The sequence below is a fragment of the Thermobia domestica genome, chromosome 13, assembly GCF_964235325.1.
Source record: "Thermobia domestica chromosome 13, izTheDome1.hap1.1, whole genome shotgun sequence".
Taxonomy (NCBI): domain Eukaryota; kingdom Metazoa; phylum Arthropoda; class Insecta; order Zygentoma; family Lepismatidae; genus Thermobia; species Thermobia domestica.
The window spans coordinates 43,244,454-43,264,685 of NC_137466.1; the positions used below are offsets into that span (position 1 = coordinate 43,244,454).

The 20,232-nt window shown below is 37.2% G+C and overlaps 1 protein-coding gene across 2 annotated transcripts in view; it reads left to right on the forward strand.

The window, feature by feature from the left end:
- Positions 1-11,012, forward strand: part of LOC145668121 (PMS1 protein homolog 1-like) — a 174,384-nt gene extending 163,372 nt beyond the window's left edge. For both annotated transcript variants that reach the window (XM_081735666.1, XM_081735672.1), the window contains 2 exons: positions 7,480-7,634; positions 10,680-11,012. In XM_081735666.1, the coding sequence (XP_081591792.1) occupies positions 7,480-7,634; positions 10,680-10,868 (344 nt within the window). In that variant the 3' untranslated portion in view covers positions 10,869-11,012. The remainder of the gene's footprint in view (positions 1-7,479; positions 7,635-10,679) is intronic.
- The last annotated feature ends 9,220 nt before the right edge of the window (positions 11,013-20,232 follow it).

Consider the following 20,232-nt stretch of genomic DNA (forward strand, 5'->3'; position numbering starts at 1 on the left):
AGAGTATAGACTGTCTCATTAGATGCCACCTGCCGAGTTTTTTTTTTTTTTTTTTTGGGGGGGGGAGTAGTCTGTGTGTTTCCACTGCATCGACTGCCTTTTTGTTTCTGGGTTGAATAATGGAATCTATGATTCATCCATTATCACAACCGTTTTCAAGAAATTGCATCCCTCTTCTGAAGCGCGTCAACTGCAACACTTGATCGAATCCTTCCCTCTTTTTGATCGTCATTAAACATTCGTTCTACAGTTCCAATTGTTAGCCCCAGTATATCACAAATCTCTTGCATGGTGACATGTCTATCTTCCATGATAAAATTTTCAACAGGACAAAGTTAGCATCAGTTGATGCTATTTTTGGACGTCCAGATCTCTGCTCATTTCTCACCTCCCCGCCTAAAATGGTTACATATCTGACCAAAGTAACCCAAGAGTAAAATATAAAAATTAAAGTTAATGTTGCTTTTTAATAAATTTTTTGTCGATATTTCCAGTACGTCCCACGGGTACTCTTCGGGGCTAAGGCTTAAGAATATCCTTTATGCTGTCATTCACATGTTTATGTTAAAGCAAACAATGGTGTGAAAATATAAGGTGCCCCAAGCGACCTCAAATTTTGAATGTATTTACAGTGTACAATATGAGGCAAATATACCTTGTAACTTTGGAACGATAGTTGTAAGAGACATTATGAATGTAATAATTATTAAGTGATTAAATACTAGTTGGAAATAACGTCATTTGGAAATGTTGGAAATGGACAAGTACGTATATTTGTGATGTAAAACTACCCCAAACCGATATGTAAGATGACCACCTTCCTAGTAAAAGTTTTGAACCTGAGTTCAAGATGGCGGACTTAAAAATTATTGCCATTATGGTACTATACAGTTAATACATGCGATTCTGCCTCCGTTGCCCCAATCCCAGATATGATGTCACTCCCCGTAGCGGTTCCATTTATAAGGTACCTTTGCTTCGTATTGTATACTGTAAATGCATTAAAAACTTAAGGTTACTTGGGGCACCTTTTAACCCTTTATTGGGCAGCGTTACTCTCAAGCAACATCGCATTCTATTGCATTATTCGCACGGATTATAACTTCAGTGATCATTTAATTGGCGTTTTTACTTTCATACAATATTCATATACATGATTCGTTGGTCGCTTCTTTAGATACTTCTAAGCTTCGTCAAACAGGGGACAAGTCAAATTTAGTATTGTAGAATTGTAGAAGCTTTATCTCCTACGTTCCGTGAAAGTTCTTTTCTCTTTATTTATTTATTTATTTATTTGTGATTTCTTGCTCTGTAGGAAAATATTTCAACGAAACTGTTGGTAATTACTGAGAGTATTCTTATGATATTTTACCATCATATGGCAATGCTGCTCAGTAACTACACATAAGACCTATTTTATGGACATGTTGCTTTGAAATAAACACCCTGTATTTTGTAACCAAAGTACAAAAATACTTTAAAAATTACGAAATTATGGTCAAGAAGACATGGTTCAACCATAAAAGCAAATTAAATATTTAAATAATAATGCTATCAATTCTTGCCCATTAACTCTTTGAAGCACCGTGGTACTTGCATTATACCACCTTTTACATAACGTTTTAGAAACTCCGTACCGCAAAGAGTTAAAGGGTTAATATTATTCAATATAACTAATTTTTCCCGTGATTTACTTTGGTCTGCTATGGAACCATGTAAGACTATAGAAAACTCGGAAGTCGAAAAAATAAAATAAGTACCACCCTTATTATTTATACTTGACAGTGAATGTTAATTCAAGAAATACACAACAATTTCAATCTTTATAAGCAACAACGAACTGTCGTTAAACTATCGTTATTATAGTTCGATACTAGGGGTGAAAATTTTATATCTATCTATTAGAGATGCATTGGCATTATGAATTCCAAAGCATTAGCCAATATATGAAATATTTTAACCTCTTATATACAATAAGTACTTTAAAAAATGATACACAAATAAATAGCAAAATTGTATGTAGTATTTTTACTTCAAAATATCACACACCCTCCTTTTGAAGCAAAATAAAGAAAAACATGAGAGAAATTTGCACATCAAGAGTTTCGTTTCGGGTGGTTCTGTACATTCTTGAAATTTTGCAGTTGTTTTAACTTTCATATACATTGTATGAATATTTCGAACAAATGTTTCATTGATTGATCACATACGTAATAATCTGTTACCACCTATCAGGTGCTTCGGATCTGCAAAATTGGTAAAGCTCCAAATTCTGTAATGCACTGACTGTTCCTTAAGCTTGTTCAGAATCGGGAAAGTATCGAATTTTCTGTTCATGGATCATATACGTAATAGACGGTTCATCTGAGCGTATAGTTTCCTAGAATATATAACCACCATCACGGTTTACCCAGTCCTGAAGGTTTCTGAATTTTTAACAAGAAAATTCAACATATCGTTACGAAACTTTTTTTTAATACAAAAAACTATGGAATACATTTAAAAAGAGTAGAAAAATCAATCACTGTTCCAATTCACAAGAAAGACGAAACATTGATTGTAATAATTATCGAGGCATTTCTCTTAACATTCTATTAATAAGATTGACCCCATACGCAGATGAAATTATTAGAGATTATCAGTGTGGATTTAGTCGAAATCGACCAGATATTTACCATTTGACAAATACTCGAAAAGAAATGGGAATATATTACCCAGTACATCAACTGTTTATTGATTTTAGAAAGGCTTACAACTCGGTTAGGAGGGAAACATTGTACAACATTCTTACAGAATTTGGAATACCGAAAATCTAGATTTATTAAGTGTTTAAATGAATCCCAGAGTAAAGTCCGAGTAGAAAAATGCAAGCTTCCACATCGAGATTGGCCTGAAACAAGGATATGCGTTATCGCCGTTATTACTCAGCTTTGTTCCGGAGTACGCTATAAGAAAAATCAAAGATAGGGACCAGGGCCTAGAGTTGTATGGTATTCGCCAGGCTATGAAGTAAATCTGGTAGGAGAACAATCGAAAGAAATGCAGAGGCCTTATTAAACGCTTGCAGGGACATGAGTAAATGCAGAGAAATCTAAATACAAGGAAGTTCACAAGGATCGTAATACGGCAAATTATGAATGCGTTAAAATATCAATTAATACTTTCGACACAGTGGATACTTTCAAATATCTTGGATCAGTATTACCAGACCAAAATCATACCCACAAAGAAATTAAATGTCGACTGAAATCAGGAAATTCTTGTTATTCAGTTCAAAACATTTTGTCGTCGCGAATTCTGCCAAGGAATTTAAAGCTTAAAATATATAAAATATTAATCATGCCTGTTATACTTTATGGTTGTGAAATATGGTCGCTTACGCTGAGGGAAGAACGCAGGCGGAAATTATTTGAGAATAAAATTCTGAGACGAATATTTGGACCCAAGAGGAACGGGAATGGGGAATAGCAGAAACTTCATAAGGAGGAACTACATAATTTATACGGTTTACCAAACATCGTTAAGAGTCATCAAGTCTCGGAGGCTCAGGTGGACAGGTCATGTAGCCAGAATGGAAGAAAGTATTAACGCTTTCAAAGTTTTAACTGGAAATCCAATCGGGAAACGTCCATTTGGAAAACCTAGGCCCAGATGGGAGGACAATATTAAGATGGATCTAGCAGAAATAGGAATACAGAGTAGAAACTGGATTGAATTGGATAAGAACAGAAGTCAATGGAGAGCTTTTGTGGCCATAGAGAAAGAGAATACATTTAAGTTAAGCACAGCTGCACAACAAACATGAGTGAGTGGTTAGCTTTCGCGCTTCTATCGTGAAGTCCGGGATTCAATCCCGCATTCAACCATTTTGACAAAAGTTTTTCTTAATTCCATCTGTGAATGTAGAGATAGTGCGTGTACTGTGAGTCCTGGCCGACTTCCTTTCTAATCGTTTTTAAATCTTTGTTATTACTAATTACCAGCAGTGATGGATTTGCGAAGAGGGTTAGGGTGGGGATGTCTTTCGGATTGAAGCCTCTATCCCGAAATTGCGGAATTTCTAAAACAAACTAAATATTAGTTTTGCCTTTACTCATAAACTTCAAGCTGTCCTCAAATAGAAAATTAGGAATTTTTAGAAAAACTAAGCACCAATAAGAAAAGCCCCTCCCAAAATACTTTTCTAAATCCGCCACTGATTATCAGTATAAAATGGTCTTCAAGGTTGTATCTGGAAGATTATAGTTGAATATGCAAACAAAACGAAATATTTGTTACACCTGTACTCATAAACTTAAGCTCCTCTTAAATATGTTAGGAATTTTTAGAAAAACCAAACACTATTCAGAAAAAACCCTCCCAAATATTTTTCTAAATCCGATACTGATTATTTCTATCAAATGGTACTCAAGGTTGTGTCCAGAAGATTATTGTTTAATCATTGCAGACCACAGCACAACGGAAATGTGGAAGTACGCTCTGACAGATATATTGAAAAACGTACGCTCTGATGGATATATTGAAAAACATAAGTTTAATTATGTGCTAGAAGCTAGAGTACTAAGCTCTAAGAAGTGAAACGGCTAAAAAGAAATGATCTAGAGAAGAAAAAAATGTCGATAATTCAGAAGTTGAAATAAAGTTAAATACGAGGGTCGGCTGATAAGTTCTCGGCCCGACCCCCTTCCGAATGTACTATCTTGATGTAATTGATGTCATGTGAAATGTTGATCTTTTATATGTTTGAGTACCAAATTTCACGATTCTACCATGAACGGTTTTTATTTTACAGGTAATTGAATGAACCATAGCGGAGCCAGATGTCAAATTCACCAAAGAGGAGTTGCGAGGTGTAATGAAGTTCTTCCTGCAACTGAAGTCGCCCAAGGATGCATGCTAGACACATTGGGTGGACAGTGCCCTTCATACTCCACTGTGAAAAAATGGTGTGCGAACTTCAAGCATGGTGAATTTTCAACAGAAGATGGTGACTGGTGTGGCAGACCAGTGTCAGTGTCAACTCCGGAAAAAGTGGACCAGATTCATGACCTGATTTTGAGCAACAGACGGATTCCGCTTCAGGAGATAGCTGACAAAGTGCACGTATCCAAAGAACGTGTTGGCTCAATAATCCATGATCAGTTGGACATGCACAAGCTTTCTGCGAAATGGATTCCGAAATGTTTGAACGTGGATCAGAAACGCGAACGTGTGAGATCATCGCAGGTGATTTTACGGCATTTTGCGAACTCCAAGGACGATTTTTTGAATCGGCTTGTTACCCAGGATGAAACGTGGTTGCATTACTTTAATCCGGAAACCAAAGAGCAGTCATGCGAGTGGCGCCACTCAGGATCTCCAAGGCCCAAAAAATTCGAAGCACAAAAGTCCGTAGGGAAGGTGCTTGCCTCAATATTCTGGGATAAGGATAGTGTTTTGCTCTCAGACTACCTTCCAAAGGCCAAACCATAACTGCAGAGTATTAATGCAGTCTGCTGGCTAAGGTAAAGGGTGCTATTAAAGAAAGGCGCCGGGGGAAGTTTATAGAAGTTTACACGAGTTGTCTTGTTCTTGCAGGACAATGCTCCCGTCCACAAGGCTGGCAGAACAATGGATTTTCTGAGGGACCTACGGTTTTAGTGCATTGGCCACGCACCTTACTCGCCAGATCTTGCCCCTTCTGATTATTATCTGTTTCCAAAACTCAAAACAGCACTGAAAGGACAGAAATTTCACAGTGGTGAAGAGGTGATAACAGCTGCAGAACAGTTTTTTTTGCAGACCTTGAGTTTTTTTTTTTTTTTTTAAGGGTTGGAGAAGTTGCAGCATCGAAGTGCCAAGTGTGTTGACCTTCGAGGGGACTATGTTGAATAGCCTTACACTTTCATGCCTGCAGCTCAAGTCCTTCTGGGTCGGACCGAGAACATAAGCCCACCCTCGTAGTTTCTAAAATTGCTCTCAAATACTACGTACTTTATGTTTACTTTAATTCATAAACCATATGCTCCATCCATCATGATGGTGAGTGAATTCCAGAGCGAAATATGGCATTTAGGTCATGGAATCTTATTTAACTTTAGAGTATACTATAAGAAAGCTATTTAAACAGAAAAATCATGAAAATGAAAAAAGCCAAAATTTTCAAAATTCTAGTTTTTTTTTTCAAAAGAGTCGGCTTTTTTTGCATCTCTACTATCTCTCTCTCTCTCTCTCTCTCTCTCTCTCTCTATATATATATATATATATATATATATATATATATATATATATATATATATATATATGGTGAGGTGATTTTAGTTTAGCGTCCCTTTCAGCAGCGAGGCTATATGAGACGTGGACCTACTGATTAACGTGGAATCCGAACTACATGAGCTCCCGCCGGGAATCAAACCAGGGTCTCCCGAGATATATATATACCCGAGGGTAAGTAAAAAAATATACGCAATGTAGCTATAACTTTTTTTTTTTTTTTTTTTTTTTTTTGCAATACAAATAGTAAACTCACTCTAACATCATTTTTCAATATAGTCCCCTTGCTTTTCAACCAGTTGGTCCATCGTTGCACAAACTACCGATACCCTCAGAAAAGAGCTGCGAGCCATGCATGCACCGCTTCCTTCACTTCTTGGTCAGAGGTGAATCGACATCCCTCAATACCTATTTGAGTGAACCAAACAAGTGGTAGTCGGAAGGGGCAAGATCAGGACTGTATGGAAGATGAGCCATTATTTTAAACTCATGCGGCTCCTTCCTTGTGCGTAACTCTTGTGTGACCATCTTTGAATTTTTCAATGCATTCGTTGACCCTCTATTGCGGCAAGACACTGTTCCCGTATTGTGGCGAAAGTCTTTGATGAATTGTAACCCATGGTACACCTTCCGATTACAGAAACCGGATACTGCTCATTGTTCCTCTTTGGTACAAACTTCTAACGAAGCGACCATGATCTGTCTGCAACAAAAGGAAGACAAATGGAGGGATTAGGATCAAACTGTCATAGCATGATCACAACAGCATAACAATGAAATAAACAAGGACAGAGGTCAGTATGAACATTGCGGATAATTTTTGACTTACCCTCATATAATTTTTTACTTACCTTCTTATATATATATATTACACGAGGGTAAGTCAAAAATTATCCTCTGTCCTCGTTTATTTTATTGTTATGCTGTTGTGGTTATGTTATGATCCTAATTCCTCCATTTGTCTTCTTTTTGTTCAGACAGATCATGATCGCTCCATTATATATATGCACAAAGTATTACTATTGATATCCCATTTTTCCCCACTAGTATTGAACTACAAGAATGGTAGTGTAATGACAGTTCATTGTTGCCTATAAAGATTGAAATATTCGTGTAGTTTTTATAATTAATATTTACTGTCAAGTAAGAATAATGAAACATTGAGATTCATATTTCATAAGTTTCATATTATTATCAGAATGTAAGTAATGAGTATTACTTTTACAGATGTTGCTTCGCAAGTCGCTTATGTCACAGCAGTTGCAGATGTTAGTGGTTTTTCTACTATTAATGATCTGAGAGAGGTGCTTCAATTGGTGAAACTGAATGGAGAAGCTAAGCTGAAGAATTGCAGACCTTCTAAAGTTTCGGATTATCTTAAGGTATTCAATATTTTAATAAGAAGGTTAATATACTGTATGGACATCAGCAAAAATTTATATACACACTGCTTTTCTTTTTTTCTTTTTCTATTTTCAAATAAATTAATCAATTAAAATTTTCAGTACCGTACACAGAGTTGTGTACTTTGTACATCGAAGAAAATTAAATTAAAATTGGTTGATGAGTTCGGAAATTATTGGCGAAATAACACGTGAAGTGTGTAGTCCAATTTTTTATTGATGATTGCACAACTAAGTGCGAGATGCAATCTCACTGATAATGTTAGTTTTTTTCAATAATTTATGACCTGACCCAATAATTACTTTGTCTTTAACATGTAGAAAACAACAGTGCCGAAATTGATTCGTTCAGAAATTGTTGGGAAATAGTAATCCATAAAAGGAAATCGAGTCAACAACCTGCATGAAATTTCTGGAATCTATGAGTTGCTGTGCTGTAGCTCACTGCACCTTCTCTTTTCGTATGAAAAATATTTTGAATTGCTGCACAGCGTTATGCCCGAGTTCGAACTCATATAGTGACAGTTCATGTATCGGACGTTGTTAAGCACTTATCGTGACTGCTGCTAAAAACTAACTGAAGATACTGAATATTGAATAGTCTCTTCCATACTACCGCTTGGGTCAGTTTTGGTCGATCACAGTGTATACACGCGCCTGGTGTTTAGGCTGTTGAAATATTGGAAAGTGTTCGATGTGGTATCCCCTTGTGACACGGCAAGTATTTAGTCTGTCTGTAGTCAGTTTCTTACTGTTTGAGTTACCTTTCCTTTTCAAGATATGTTTTATTTCTACATTGTATATGAAAGAGAAGATACACATAAGTACAACCCCGATAATTATTTAGAAACACACTGTATATGTATACATTGAAGTTGGAATAATAAACATGGAAAATTACTTACTAGGAGTTAGATAAAACATTTTCACTCAAATTATAGGGGAAACTAAATTAAAAGGAAACTATAACAACATAACATTAGGTTTGAGGGGAGAGGTAGGATGAGAAAAAGTAGGAAGAAACGAATATTATAGAAAAGACAAAATGTTAAAAAATATATATAGGCTTTTGGATGCCATCATGGCGTTTCTTTGTACACTTATGTGTTAAGTAATTACATAAATGTCAATATGATGGAAAGTGCAGCAAATTTTCTACACGTTTTAACATTTTGTTCGCAATTTTGATATATTTTACTGATAAGTTTACTGAACATATTTAAATATGATTTACTTTATTGAAAGCTGGAAGTTGTGTATTCATCTACAGATCGAAAGCACAAAATAGAATTGTCAACAAACGATAGGAGTATGGTGAGACTATCATTTGCTCTCATGTGAAATTTGAAGTGGGAATCAAATCGCGCTATGGACTGTTCACACTGTTTCAGACGTTGTCTTTTCATTGAAATAAGAGAACAAAGAGCATTGAGTATATATTCAGATTTTTGTTCTTAGATTCTGTATCTATCTGAGAAATGAGTTACAATATTAGAAATTCAACACCAGATTTACTCAAGGAGGGACAAGAAATTAAAGTCAATGATAAGTTTATTATCTGTGGAGCGTTGTTTGTCCAAAAATCCGAGTTTGTTACAGTTTCGAACTATCTGAAGAAGTAAATCACAGTTATCAACAACTTCATCTCTAGGAAGGAAAACAAATAATATCATTGATAAGACCATAAGCTATGCATCGTACCTTTTCTAAAAGCTTAGTTCGTTACAATTTTGAGAAGTGATATTATTTTACTTTTCTTTCAGAGAGGTTTCGTAGTTAGGCAGGGATCTTCACACTTGTGTTCAGTTGAGCAGTATTTAGAAGTCATCGATAGAAGAGTCAGCACACTCTGAAATTGTTTGATTAAAATACAGCTATGAGGTGCACCCAGAAAGTAAGTTCTAAAACATCGCACGAGTGGTCAGATCGGAACTTGCATGCGTAGGAGTGGAGAAGAAACATCTAGCTATAAGCTGGCGCGAGCACAGTTGTGTGGACTTAGTGATGAGAGAACTGTAGTACGATAAACATGGCTGTGTGCATATAGTCTCCCTCCAAATGCGAGATACACGCGGTGAACAAGTATCTCCACGCTAAGAAGCTGTCAGTGTCCTTGGCCCACAAGCAGTTACATGAAATATATGGTCCTGATGTCGTAAGTGAAGGTATGGTCAGAAAATTGTGCACACGATTAACAGCAGGTCGCGTGGGATCGCGGTGGCTCAGTGGTAGAGCGTTGTTCACCTCTGGTGCATGGGGTCCTGGTTCGATCCCAGCTCGCGTCATGTGAACTTTGTGATGGACAAACACCGTGTGCATAATTTTCTCGGGGTTCTCCCGTTTCCTTGCACTTCATTTCATCATTATATTCATTTCTCATCTTCACCGTCACCTTTAGCCTTGCCGGCATAACCGTGGGACGTAAAACTCAAAGACAGCAGGTCGCACCAATGTCTATGACGAACCAATAGTGGCCGACCGCAGCTAGTTGGAATATATATGATGATCTCCTCTACAACTCCAACTTTGCACCTAGCGACTTCCACTTATTCTCCAGCTAAAGCGATTTATGACCAGACAACTTTCGGACAGCAAAGCTGAGTTACAGACGGTTGGTAACATTCTGGTTGCAATCATTGGCGACAGTATTCTTTGAAACAGGTATACAAAAGCTGGTCACGTTGTAAGAAATGCCTCTAGAAGGATGTGCATATATTGAAAAGCAGATTAAGTATCACTAACTTTATGATAATAAAATCCTTTTTATAGATCTTCTTTCATTTTACAGTTCATCTGAACATACTTCTCTGGATGCGCCTCGTACTGTGCGCTATAAAGTAAGACTAGGATATTTGAATTATTCATTTTTGTGAAAGGGCATTGTGTATTTCATAGCATCTATCAGCAGTTATACCATATATTATTGAATAAAAAAAATATCAAATTATTTCAGTCTGCTTAGTTTTTCAGCTGAATGGACAACAATAAATATTTTATACTAGTTTTTTCTACTTTTTTTAACAGGAAGAAGCTAAGAGAATGAGTCGACAATCTCCTGCCATATTTGATAGAACAACTCTAAGAGAACTGATAGATTGTTGGTCATCCCGCCTTAACAGTGAAGAGAGGTGTCTTCATAATAAACCTATCCTAGTTCCTTTGTATTCTTTTACAGATAATAAAATATTACAAGACGGTGTATACAAAGAGTAGAGAAGTCAGTTTTCTAAATGTAATTAGTTACTTGCTATTTATTTAGAGAAGTTTGTTAACTAAAAAAAAAAAAAAAAAAAAAAAATGTGAATTTATTTTGTTCAAAATTATTAATTATTTGCTAAGAACAATAAACGTAGTTAACAGTTAATAATGAATTGTTACATGCCATGTTAAAAAACTCTTTATACCCTATATAATTGAAATGTTCGTATCTACACACAGATAAACAGTACGGATATTATGCTTTCGATTCCCGGCAGGAGCTCATGTGGTTCGGATTCCATGTTAATCAGTAGGTCCACGTCTCATATAGCTTCGTTGCTGAAGGGACACTAAGCTAAAATCAACTCAACTCAACGGATATTATGCTTGTAAATAAATATGTATTGTGGATCTCTTTTCCTATACGTTCGTTATACGTATATAGCACCAGAGGGATTATTCACCTTCTGTTCATAACCTGATTCCGAAGCGTCTATTATATTTGTTCACCATACCAGCTACTCATTCAGATCATCTTTAAATACAGCTTAAAACCTGTTAAATTGGCGTGTCTCTAAGTTTGCTACTTGCTTAATTTAGCTAAATATGTGTGGGGCCTTGAAGATATGCTATTGTATGAAGATACCATGTACTATTATTCTGTAAGTTGGGTGAGCTTTCCTGTAGCTATATGGTTAGCGCACGCGTCTTAGTTGCGGAAGACCCGTGTTCGATTTCTTGTAGGAGCATGGTGGCTCAGTAGTAGAGCGCTAACCTCTGGTGTGTGGGGTCCCTGGTTCGATCCCCGGCAAAATTTGTAGCGGATAACATGCCCGTGGGTTTTTCAGGTACTCACATTTCCTCCCACATTCTCATTCCACTAATTCTCCCATAATTCACTTGCCTTAACAATCCGTCTCTCTTAGCCTAAAGGGCATAATCGTGGGACATTAAACTGAAGGATTTTATTTCATTATAAAAATACATTTAAATGAATAAAAACAAGAGTTCTTACATATCATGTTGAATTTGCCTATTCCTATTTTTCAGCAGATCTGCTCTTCTTTAACGATTCCTTCTTTAAATATAAATAGTTAAACATTTCTTTAGATGCAAAATAACTGAAATTTACTTGACAATAAACTTAAGCTCAGAAAATGTGGACAAATCGAGAAATTTCGAAAAATGTATGCAGACGGGAACTTTGACTCAGAAAATGCGGATATGTCCACATGAATGCTGACATACGGTTAACCTATTTATTTGACCTTATGAATATCTTTATCAAACTGATATTATTTGTGTAAGAATTACATAGGCTTAAAAGATAATATACAGCATCTCGATATTTTAGGAGTGTATCCATCAAACACAAGGATACTCAAAAGACAGGCATTACTGTGGCTCTTCAAACGTTCTTGCTGATTTGATGATTTCAACTGTTTTGATCAGTTTCCACGTGGAAAAACTCGGAAAAACTCCTTTCCCCAGATGCTACAATAATTGGGATTGTCAAAAAAATCGCATATTGTTGTGTGTTCTTGTGTGTATTTGACAAGCTGAGAGTAGATTACGCTCTTGCGTGGGTCTCAATTGGAAAGAATTAGAAGAAAGAAGTCTGCCCTGAATTTCTGGGATTGGGTGGAGATATTTGTTACTTTTTTTTTAAATAAATGATTTTAAATTTCCTTGTGTTGTGATTTGTTAAAACTACGATTATAGAAGACAAAAGGTCTTTTAAAAAGTTCGGGCGTAGTACTTTGATCAAAAGTCAAAGTAGGGAATGATACACAATGTCAGATCTTACTTTGAAAAAGAAAGAGCAAGGTAATTCAAGCACAGTGTAGTAGCTTCTGTTACAACTATTACTACTACTAAACAAGTGCATGCATCTTGTTCATTTACATACGCTCTTTCTAGAAATTTCGTGATCAAGACTTCCTTTTCCATTATTGCTCACGTGAGTGAGTGTCGTAATGAAGAATAGTACATTATTTCTCTGGAAGCAATTCAAGAATTACATTCCGCAATTCTGCGACAATATATTTGGTCTAGGAATTAATTCGTGCGGTTGGTACGCACACATTGAAGCTGTAGTACAAACACAAAATACAAAGATACCTTAAGAAAAATATTGTCCATCGCTAGCCACCACTTTCGCCCATCTGTCAGGCAATGTACGGATTCCGTGGCGAAAGAAGTCCTCATCCTTGGAAGCGATCCAGTCAGAGACCCATGTTTCGATATCTTCTGAAGAAGTAAACCGCTGTCCAATCAAATCGTTGTTCATGCAATCGAACAAGTAGTAGTCCGAAGGAGCAACGTCTGGTGAATACGGCGGGTGGGGTAAAACTTCCCATCCGACATTTTCTAAATAGGTTTTGACCGGTTTTGCGACATGTGGGCGAGCGTTATCATGTTGAACAATAAGTTTATCATGTCTGTTCTCCCATTCTGGTCGTGTTCTGGCCAGAGCTTGCTTCAAACGCATTAATTCTCGTCGATAACGTTCTCCATTCATAGTTTCACCCGGTTGCAGCAGCTCATAGTACACCACACCTTTCATATCCCACCATATGCACAGCATAACCTTTGCACAGTGAATATCTCGTTTTGGTTGTGATGGACCTGGTTCACCTGGTTTCACCCAGGCCTTTTTTCGTTTAGGGTTCTCGTAATGGATCCACTTCTCATCACCCGTAATAATTCGATGCAGAAACCCCTTTCTGCTCTGTCGTTGAAGCAGCAATTCGCAAATGGTTTTTCGTCTTTCAACATCTCTGTCTTTCAATTCATGTGAAACCCAATGCGACATCTTTTGAATCATTCCCATGGCTTTCAAGCGTTTGGAGACTGTTGTTTGATCAACGCCTAATGCTGCTGCAAGTTGTTCCTGCGTTTGACACGAATCCTGCTCGAGCAATGCTGTCAATTCTTCGTCTTAAAATTTTTTTGGCTGTCCAGCTCGCTCTTGGTCTGCCAAGCCGAAATCACCACTTCTAAACCGAGCAAACCACTTCTGACACGTTCGCTCAGCTAGAGCATGGTCACCATACACTTCCACCAAAATACGATGACTTTCAGTCGCACTTTTTTGCATGTTAAAGTAATGCGGCAGGACACCCCGCAAAAACACTTTATCAGGCACAAATTGCGCCATGTTCACTTAACTACAAACTGGTGTTGTTTACGCTTTAATCCACTGCCCTATACTACGAACGATACGCGATGACAGGGGTTTGCAACACATGTGTGGATACACGGAACTGTGGGACGCTCCGTTCGTTGCGCCATCTCTTGTCCACCCGCACGAATTAATTCCTAGACCAAATAGGAAAGTAAGAAGAATACTGTACTATACTTTTAATGAAGCACGCTATACAATCTGCAAGTGTAAAATACCTGCACACCAAACGTACACTATAATTCAATAAATTTAACCAGTAGCGGCGATTCGATGTGAACACAAATTTAGTAATGGGGCATTCGATTAGGTAACAGGGCCGTGCTGGGATACTAACGAGGGCGGTGGACAAGTCTACCAAAAGGGCGCCCATACAAACGTATATATATATATATATATATATATATATGTGTGTGTGTGTGTGTGTGTTATAACTTAATGTCTTAAACATCCGGAGGTGTTTCCTGTCCCCGAGATAAAACGGAAAGTATAGACCAATCTGGGTGTAGAGATGCATCGGAGCTATGAACACGCGAAAATTTTCAGAAAAATGCAAAAACAGTCATACTTGAGAACAAAATGTCGGATCGAAACTGGGCAAAAAATGTTCAATTATTTAATTGTAGATTCCATTAGTGTACAATCGTGTATAGCGCAATGGCGATGCAAAAGTGACTCTCAAAGAAACTGGAGAATGCCTTCGAGTATTTTATCAAACGTTGAATGAGAAAATGTACATTAATCAAGTACAAGATTTCAACAATCAAAAGTAATAGCACAGAGTTCAAATTATAACACTTAGAATTCGAAAGAAAAATACACATGTGTGATTGATCTATTTTGTCTTAGCACAAGATAAACTCTCGGAAGAAAAGTTTAAATGGAAAGAAGTCTTTAGCGCATCCCAGTTATATCTTCTAGGCTAATGGTAACGGATGACAAATTAACTGCTTCCTGTCCAAAGTAAGAGTGTGTGAAAATGGAAAAAATAACTTTGATCCAGATTAGGTTTATAATGACTGTGCATAAGACAGTCAGACAGCAAAGATCATGTATGATGAACGAGAGTACAAGGAATTCTTCACATCACAACAGTGATTGTCAGAAATTATGTCAATACAATTTGGGCGAAAGTAAGCTGTATTAAAAGATTTCCTCCTTGTAATACGTAATTCTGTAAAAGATAAGTCCGAGCACAGAAGCAATGAAACTCGATATACAAGCTGTTGCGTGTGTTGCACAATGATACAAAGAAATGCAGTTTCAAACTACCGATTTATCCCTTTTCGTACAAGTAGGGTAACTATGAAATACTCATAGGTACCTTGTACAGTATTTGTGGAATGCAGTGTGTGTACACGAGACAGATGTGAATAATACGAGAGTTCAGCCTGATATTGTGGACCATTGACAGTAATGCGAAAATGATATCGGCGAAGAAAATTTTTCCACATGCAGTGAAACACTTGAAATGTCGGAGATGACTGCCGCATCTATATTAATTCGAGCAACAAGTTCTATTGCTGTGTTGCATACAAAACGCATTTCAATCACCCCCTTAAAAAGGAATCAAAGGGGCGTGAGGTAGGGTGAATGAGGTCATCATAACACAGGTCCTTCTCCCCAGTCCAAAGATCTGGGATGTTTTATTTAGGTAGGTCTGCATATTTTTGTTAAAATGTGCAGGTGTTGTTATGCTGGGATCACATCTGCTGTCTTATGTTCAAGGGCATATGTTCTAACAATTTCGGGAGAACATTACGTAAAAATTAAAAATACGTCCCACACAGACGAGTCCGTAATAAATAAGGTCCTGCCACAAAATTATCCACCATACTGCACAGCACGCTCGCATTAAATCTCTCCTGCTGATCCTTCACTAGAGTTGAGTGTGGACTTTTACGCACTACACTTGGCTATTGATAGTTTCAGGACGGTCTCTGACCAGACCAAGTTCGCTGTCTTCAAATTCAACTGCCCATATGGTGCGATTCCGATTTCACGTAAGGGAAATTAAAGAGACCTTATCTCTCGAATGCGAATATGGACGCGTGGAAAAAATACGAGGAAAATCACTCCTTTGAGGGCGACGGTCACGATATAAACGAATCGCCTCTGGACTATTTCTTTTGCCTCTCCATAAATGAGCTGCATATCTGCCAGCTCATGGATAGGGTAATCTGCCATTGCGCAGGCACATACAGATTAACACAATCAATTTTACTTAAACACCACGTCTACACTTCTAATCGACCGTGAATACCTAGACACAACCCTCTAACGTTGAACGCATCACTTGCTATTGTGTTATACAGCAATTCCATGGTACTATGTATATCACTCAAGTTGCGTAGATACCTACTATAACACAGCCAGGCTAACTGACGCTATTCCACAACAAAACTGCAAGATAGTCTTCTGCGAGACACTCGCAATTGACACACAAGGGACGATAGTTCAGTAGTGTGCGACCAAAGCATCATGCCCTTAGTGAAAGTACTATAAGCTACGTATGTACTGCTACATGTACGGAAAAATGCCACATTCTCTTTCTTCCATGTAGGTATTCCATCGAGAGCTACAAGGTACATTAGAACGGAGAAAAAAAAAATTCCCCCCATTTTTGGATGTAATTCCAACGAGCTTTCTTCTAGAAATTTTGTACAACAATGACAAAATCAGAATGAAATTGAGCTACACTAGGACGCGATTTTGGTATATTCACAATAGCAATGTAGTTTTTCGTAGCTCATGGGTAAGGGGCGGTTTGCCAACTCCAAGAGAGGTGAAAAGTCCCTCGAAAGTATCCCTGGAAGAATATTCACCTAACGGATAATCAAGTATACTGACTCAGTGCATTTCTTTGTCTCGATATGTAACGTGTACATCATCTCGTATTTCGTCTATTTTTGTTGCTTCTGTGCACAGAAATAATATATACCACGGAATTATATATTACGAGGAGGAAACCCTCTAATCCAGCTTACTTTTGACAAATATATATTCAGGAAATATTTGGGAATCCTTGTGTTATGTGGACATTGTACGTTCCATTGTACATTCGTTCCTCACTTATGATCTTTGCATTTTTTGATACTACATGTTGTGTTTATTTACATGCCACCTGACTGTCCTATGCACAGTCGTTTTAAACCTATACTTAATCAAAGTTATTATTTTTTTAATTTTCACACACTCTTAACTTGGACAGGGAGCTGTTCATTTATCATCCGCAACCATTAGCCTAGAAGACATAACTGTGATACGTTAAAGATTCCGTTTCATCTAAATTTTTCTTCCGAGAGTTTGTTTTGTGCTGAGACAAAATACATCAATTACACATGTCTCTCTCTCCGACATGTCTCTCTCACACTTTTCCGATTTTATTAGTTTTATCTGATAAGCCGTTCACAAGCTCTCATAATCTACAAGATTGCGCACAAAAATATTAAGCAATGTTGTCAGATGGACAATATTTTCTCTTTTGTCATGTTTGTATATGGGTGTGACTATTGACAAGTGTAATTTTGAAAATACAGAGGAATTAATATATAAGCATATGAAGTGCAGAGATGTGATGTACTGTATTCGAAAAAAACTCGCACCAGTTCATCCGAGAAATATTACAGAGGCTGTTGAGCAAAGAGTTGAAAGAGAAGATGAGTTAAGTCATGATGAAGAAAAAGTTTCTATTTGCAAATGAAAAAGCTAAGATTATCGTCCCTGGCTAGTAGTGGGAAGTATGGCGTCTATATTATTATTAATAATGACTTTGAGAATGTCATCGTAATGGTTTGCTTCGTTTTATTTAGATTTCTACGTAGAATATGGGCTTCAAAACCCTCAATTACTCTTCAATCGACGATTGGGGCGGAAGCATTTCATAAGCATTACAATGAACAAGTATATTCTCCGGGTCCAAATATTTATTAAGTGATTTCATCTTTGGTGAAGATACAATCAGGAAACAAAATTGAAATTAAGATCATTTACGAAAGGATATATCAATACACAAAGAAAGGAAGATTTGAGGAGACATAACTTAATATTGAAACTGTATCAGATACTTAAAGGTGATACATATTCAGAGTATCAGGCAAGGAGAATTAAATTTCTAAAAATTGTAGGCTCAAAATTGCAACCAGGAAAGTTTTAGCATGTGGATTATAAATATGAAAACTTGGTTTTGGAGATACCTTGACTTGTATTTACTGATCAAATATTTAATTAAGCCTCAATATAATTTGCATTTTATTTCTAATTTTTGTTTCTATTCTAGTCTGAAGGAAAACCCTGTTTGCGCACAGATTTTAAAGCTATCATTGTGGAAATGTTGCACACAAATCTGTTCAGAAAAGCCAACAGATTTGTGCGCAATCCAGTTGCTCCCTATTATTTCTGATTGATGAAATTTTGAATTTGACTTTTTGTTCATTTCCCTCACTCAACGTTTGATAAAATACTCAAAGAAATACTCCACTTTCTTTGGGAGTCACCCTTGCGCCTCCATTGCACTATATCCCATTGTACACTAACTATATCTAAAATTAACCCTAGAATGGCAAGCATTCGTAAATTTTATGAAGCGCGTTAAACTTTTGGCGGGTACTAATTAATTGTTGCGTTGGCATCTGTGGCAGTCCGGCTATTCCCGCCCCGTGCTGTCTCAAGGTCAGTGTGGTGGCGGCTTCCGCTGGAGTCCGTTCCTTACCCCTGATCTGATGGCGTAGTCGTGAAATTTACGAATGCTTGCCTGTAGTGTTACTTTTTGTTAACTAACTTTTTTGTTTTGTTTTGGTGGTTGTGCTGTGAAAACGTTTCAAATATCCCATATTTTTAGGCAGGACATGGCGTTAAGTTCATCTGAAATAGCCAAATTGTTAGACGATGAGTCTCCAATAACATCTAGTGATGAATTCGAGGAAAGTGGCAGTGAATTACATGATAATATTTTGACTTATTCTGGGTCAGAGGTTATGAACCGTCCTCAGATGAACTGATATCTGACTATGAGTTTGAAGACACTTGGCCAAAAAGGAAAAAAGGGGCTGTTGGTGCACTCGACCAGATGTGCAGCACAACATCATGTTCAAGAAAGACAAAACGATGGCCGCTTTGTGTGTTCTTTGGGATGCTAAACATTGCTGGCATAAATTCTTGGATTATTCGAAACGAGATTTTGAGAACAAAGAAGGAAAAGCCAGTATCAAGAAAGAGATTTCTCTGTGAGCTCTACACCCAGCTACTAACTCCCTGGCTGGACTGGAGGCGCGGTGGCTCAGTGGTAGAGCGTTCACCTCTGGTGTTTGGGGTCCCGGGTTCGATCCCAGCCCCCGCCAAGTGAACTTTGTGGTGAACAAACACCGTGCTCGTGGGTTTTCTCGGGGTTCTCCCGTTTCCTCCCACTTTCTTCATTCCACCATTTCACTCATCTCTCATTATCACCGTCTCCTTTAGCCTAATCGGCATAACCGTGGGACGTAAAACTCAAAGATTTCATTTCATTTTCCCTGGCTGGAGCGGAGGCGGAACTTGCCAACAATCCAGCGGTCCATTAGGACAATGATAACCAACGTTCTGCGCCTTCCAGAAGAGGTCCCTGCTATTCCCCGGCAAGAAAAATGGACAATATGCAAGATTTGTCCTTATCAAAAAAAGACGCATAACTGCAAACTATTGTGATGAATGCCGGCAGCCGGAATCGAGGCATGCACGGAAGAAAGTTAAATTTCAAATGTAGACTTTGCGTACTCTGTTTCCAAGTTATGTAGACAAATTTATGTCTAAGACTTAGTATTATAACTCTACTTAGTAATTTTGAGCAAATTACGCATAATTTGTCAAGTTAAACATATATTTAGTTTATATATATTTTCATTTACATTTTTCTTTATCATTATGTAATACTTTTTTATATTGAAATATTTGTACAATATATTCTTTTACTTAGGTCATATAGCAACGGTATCTTATTGAGTACTAAATAAACTTTCAGAATATTTCTTTGCTGCTCTATCATGAACTTTCCGAATGATAATTTTGAAAGGAAGTGCAAAAGAGGAATTAAAATCTTTTTAAAAAAGTCAGATTCCACATGTATATTCGAGGAACGTTCAAGTTATAACCGGAATTTCTTTTTTTTTCTGTTACATAGAGAAGACAACATGAAAATCAATTACTGTTCTTTTTGAAAAA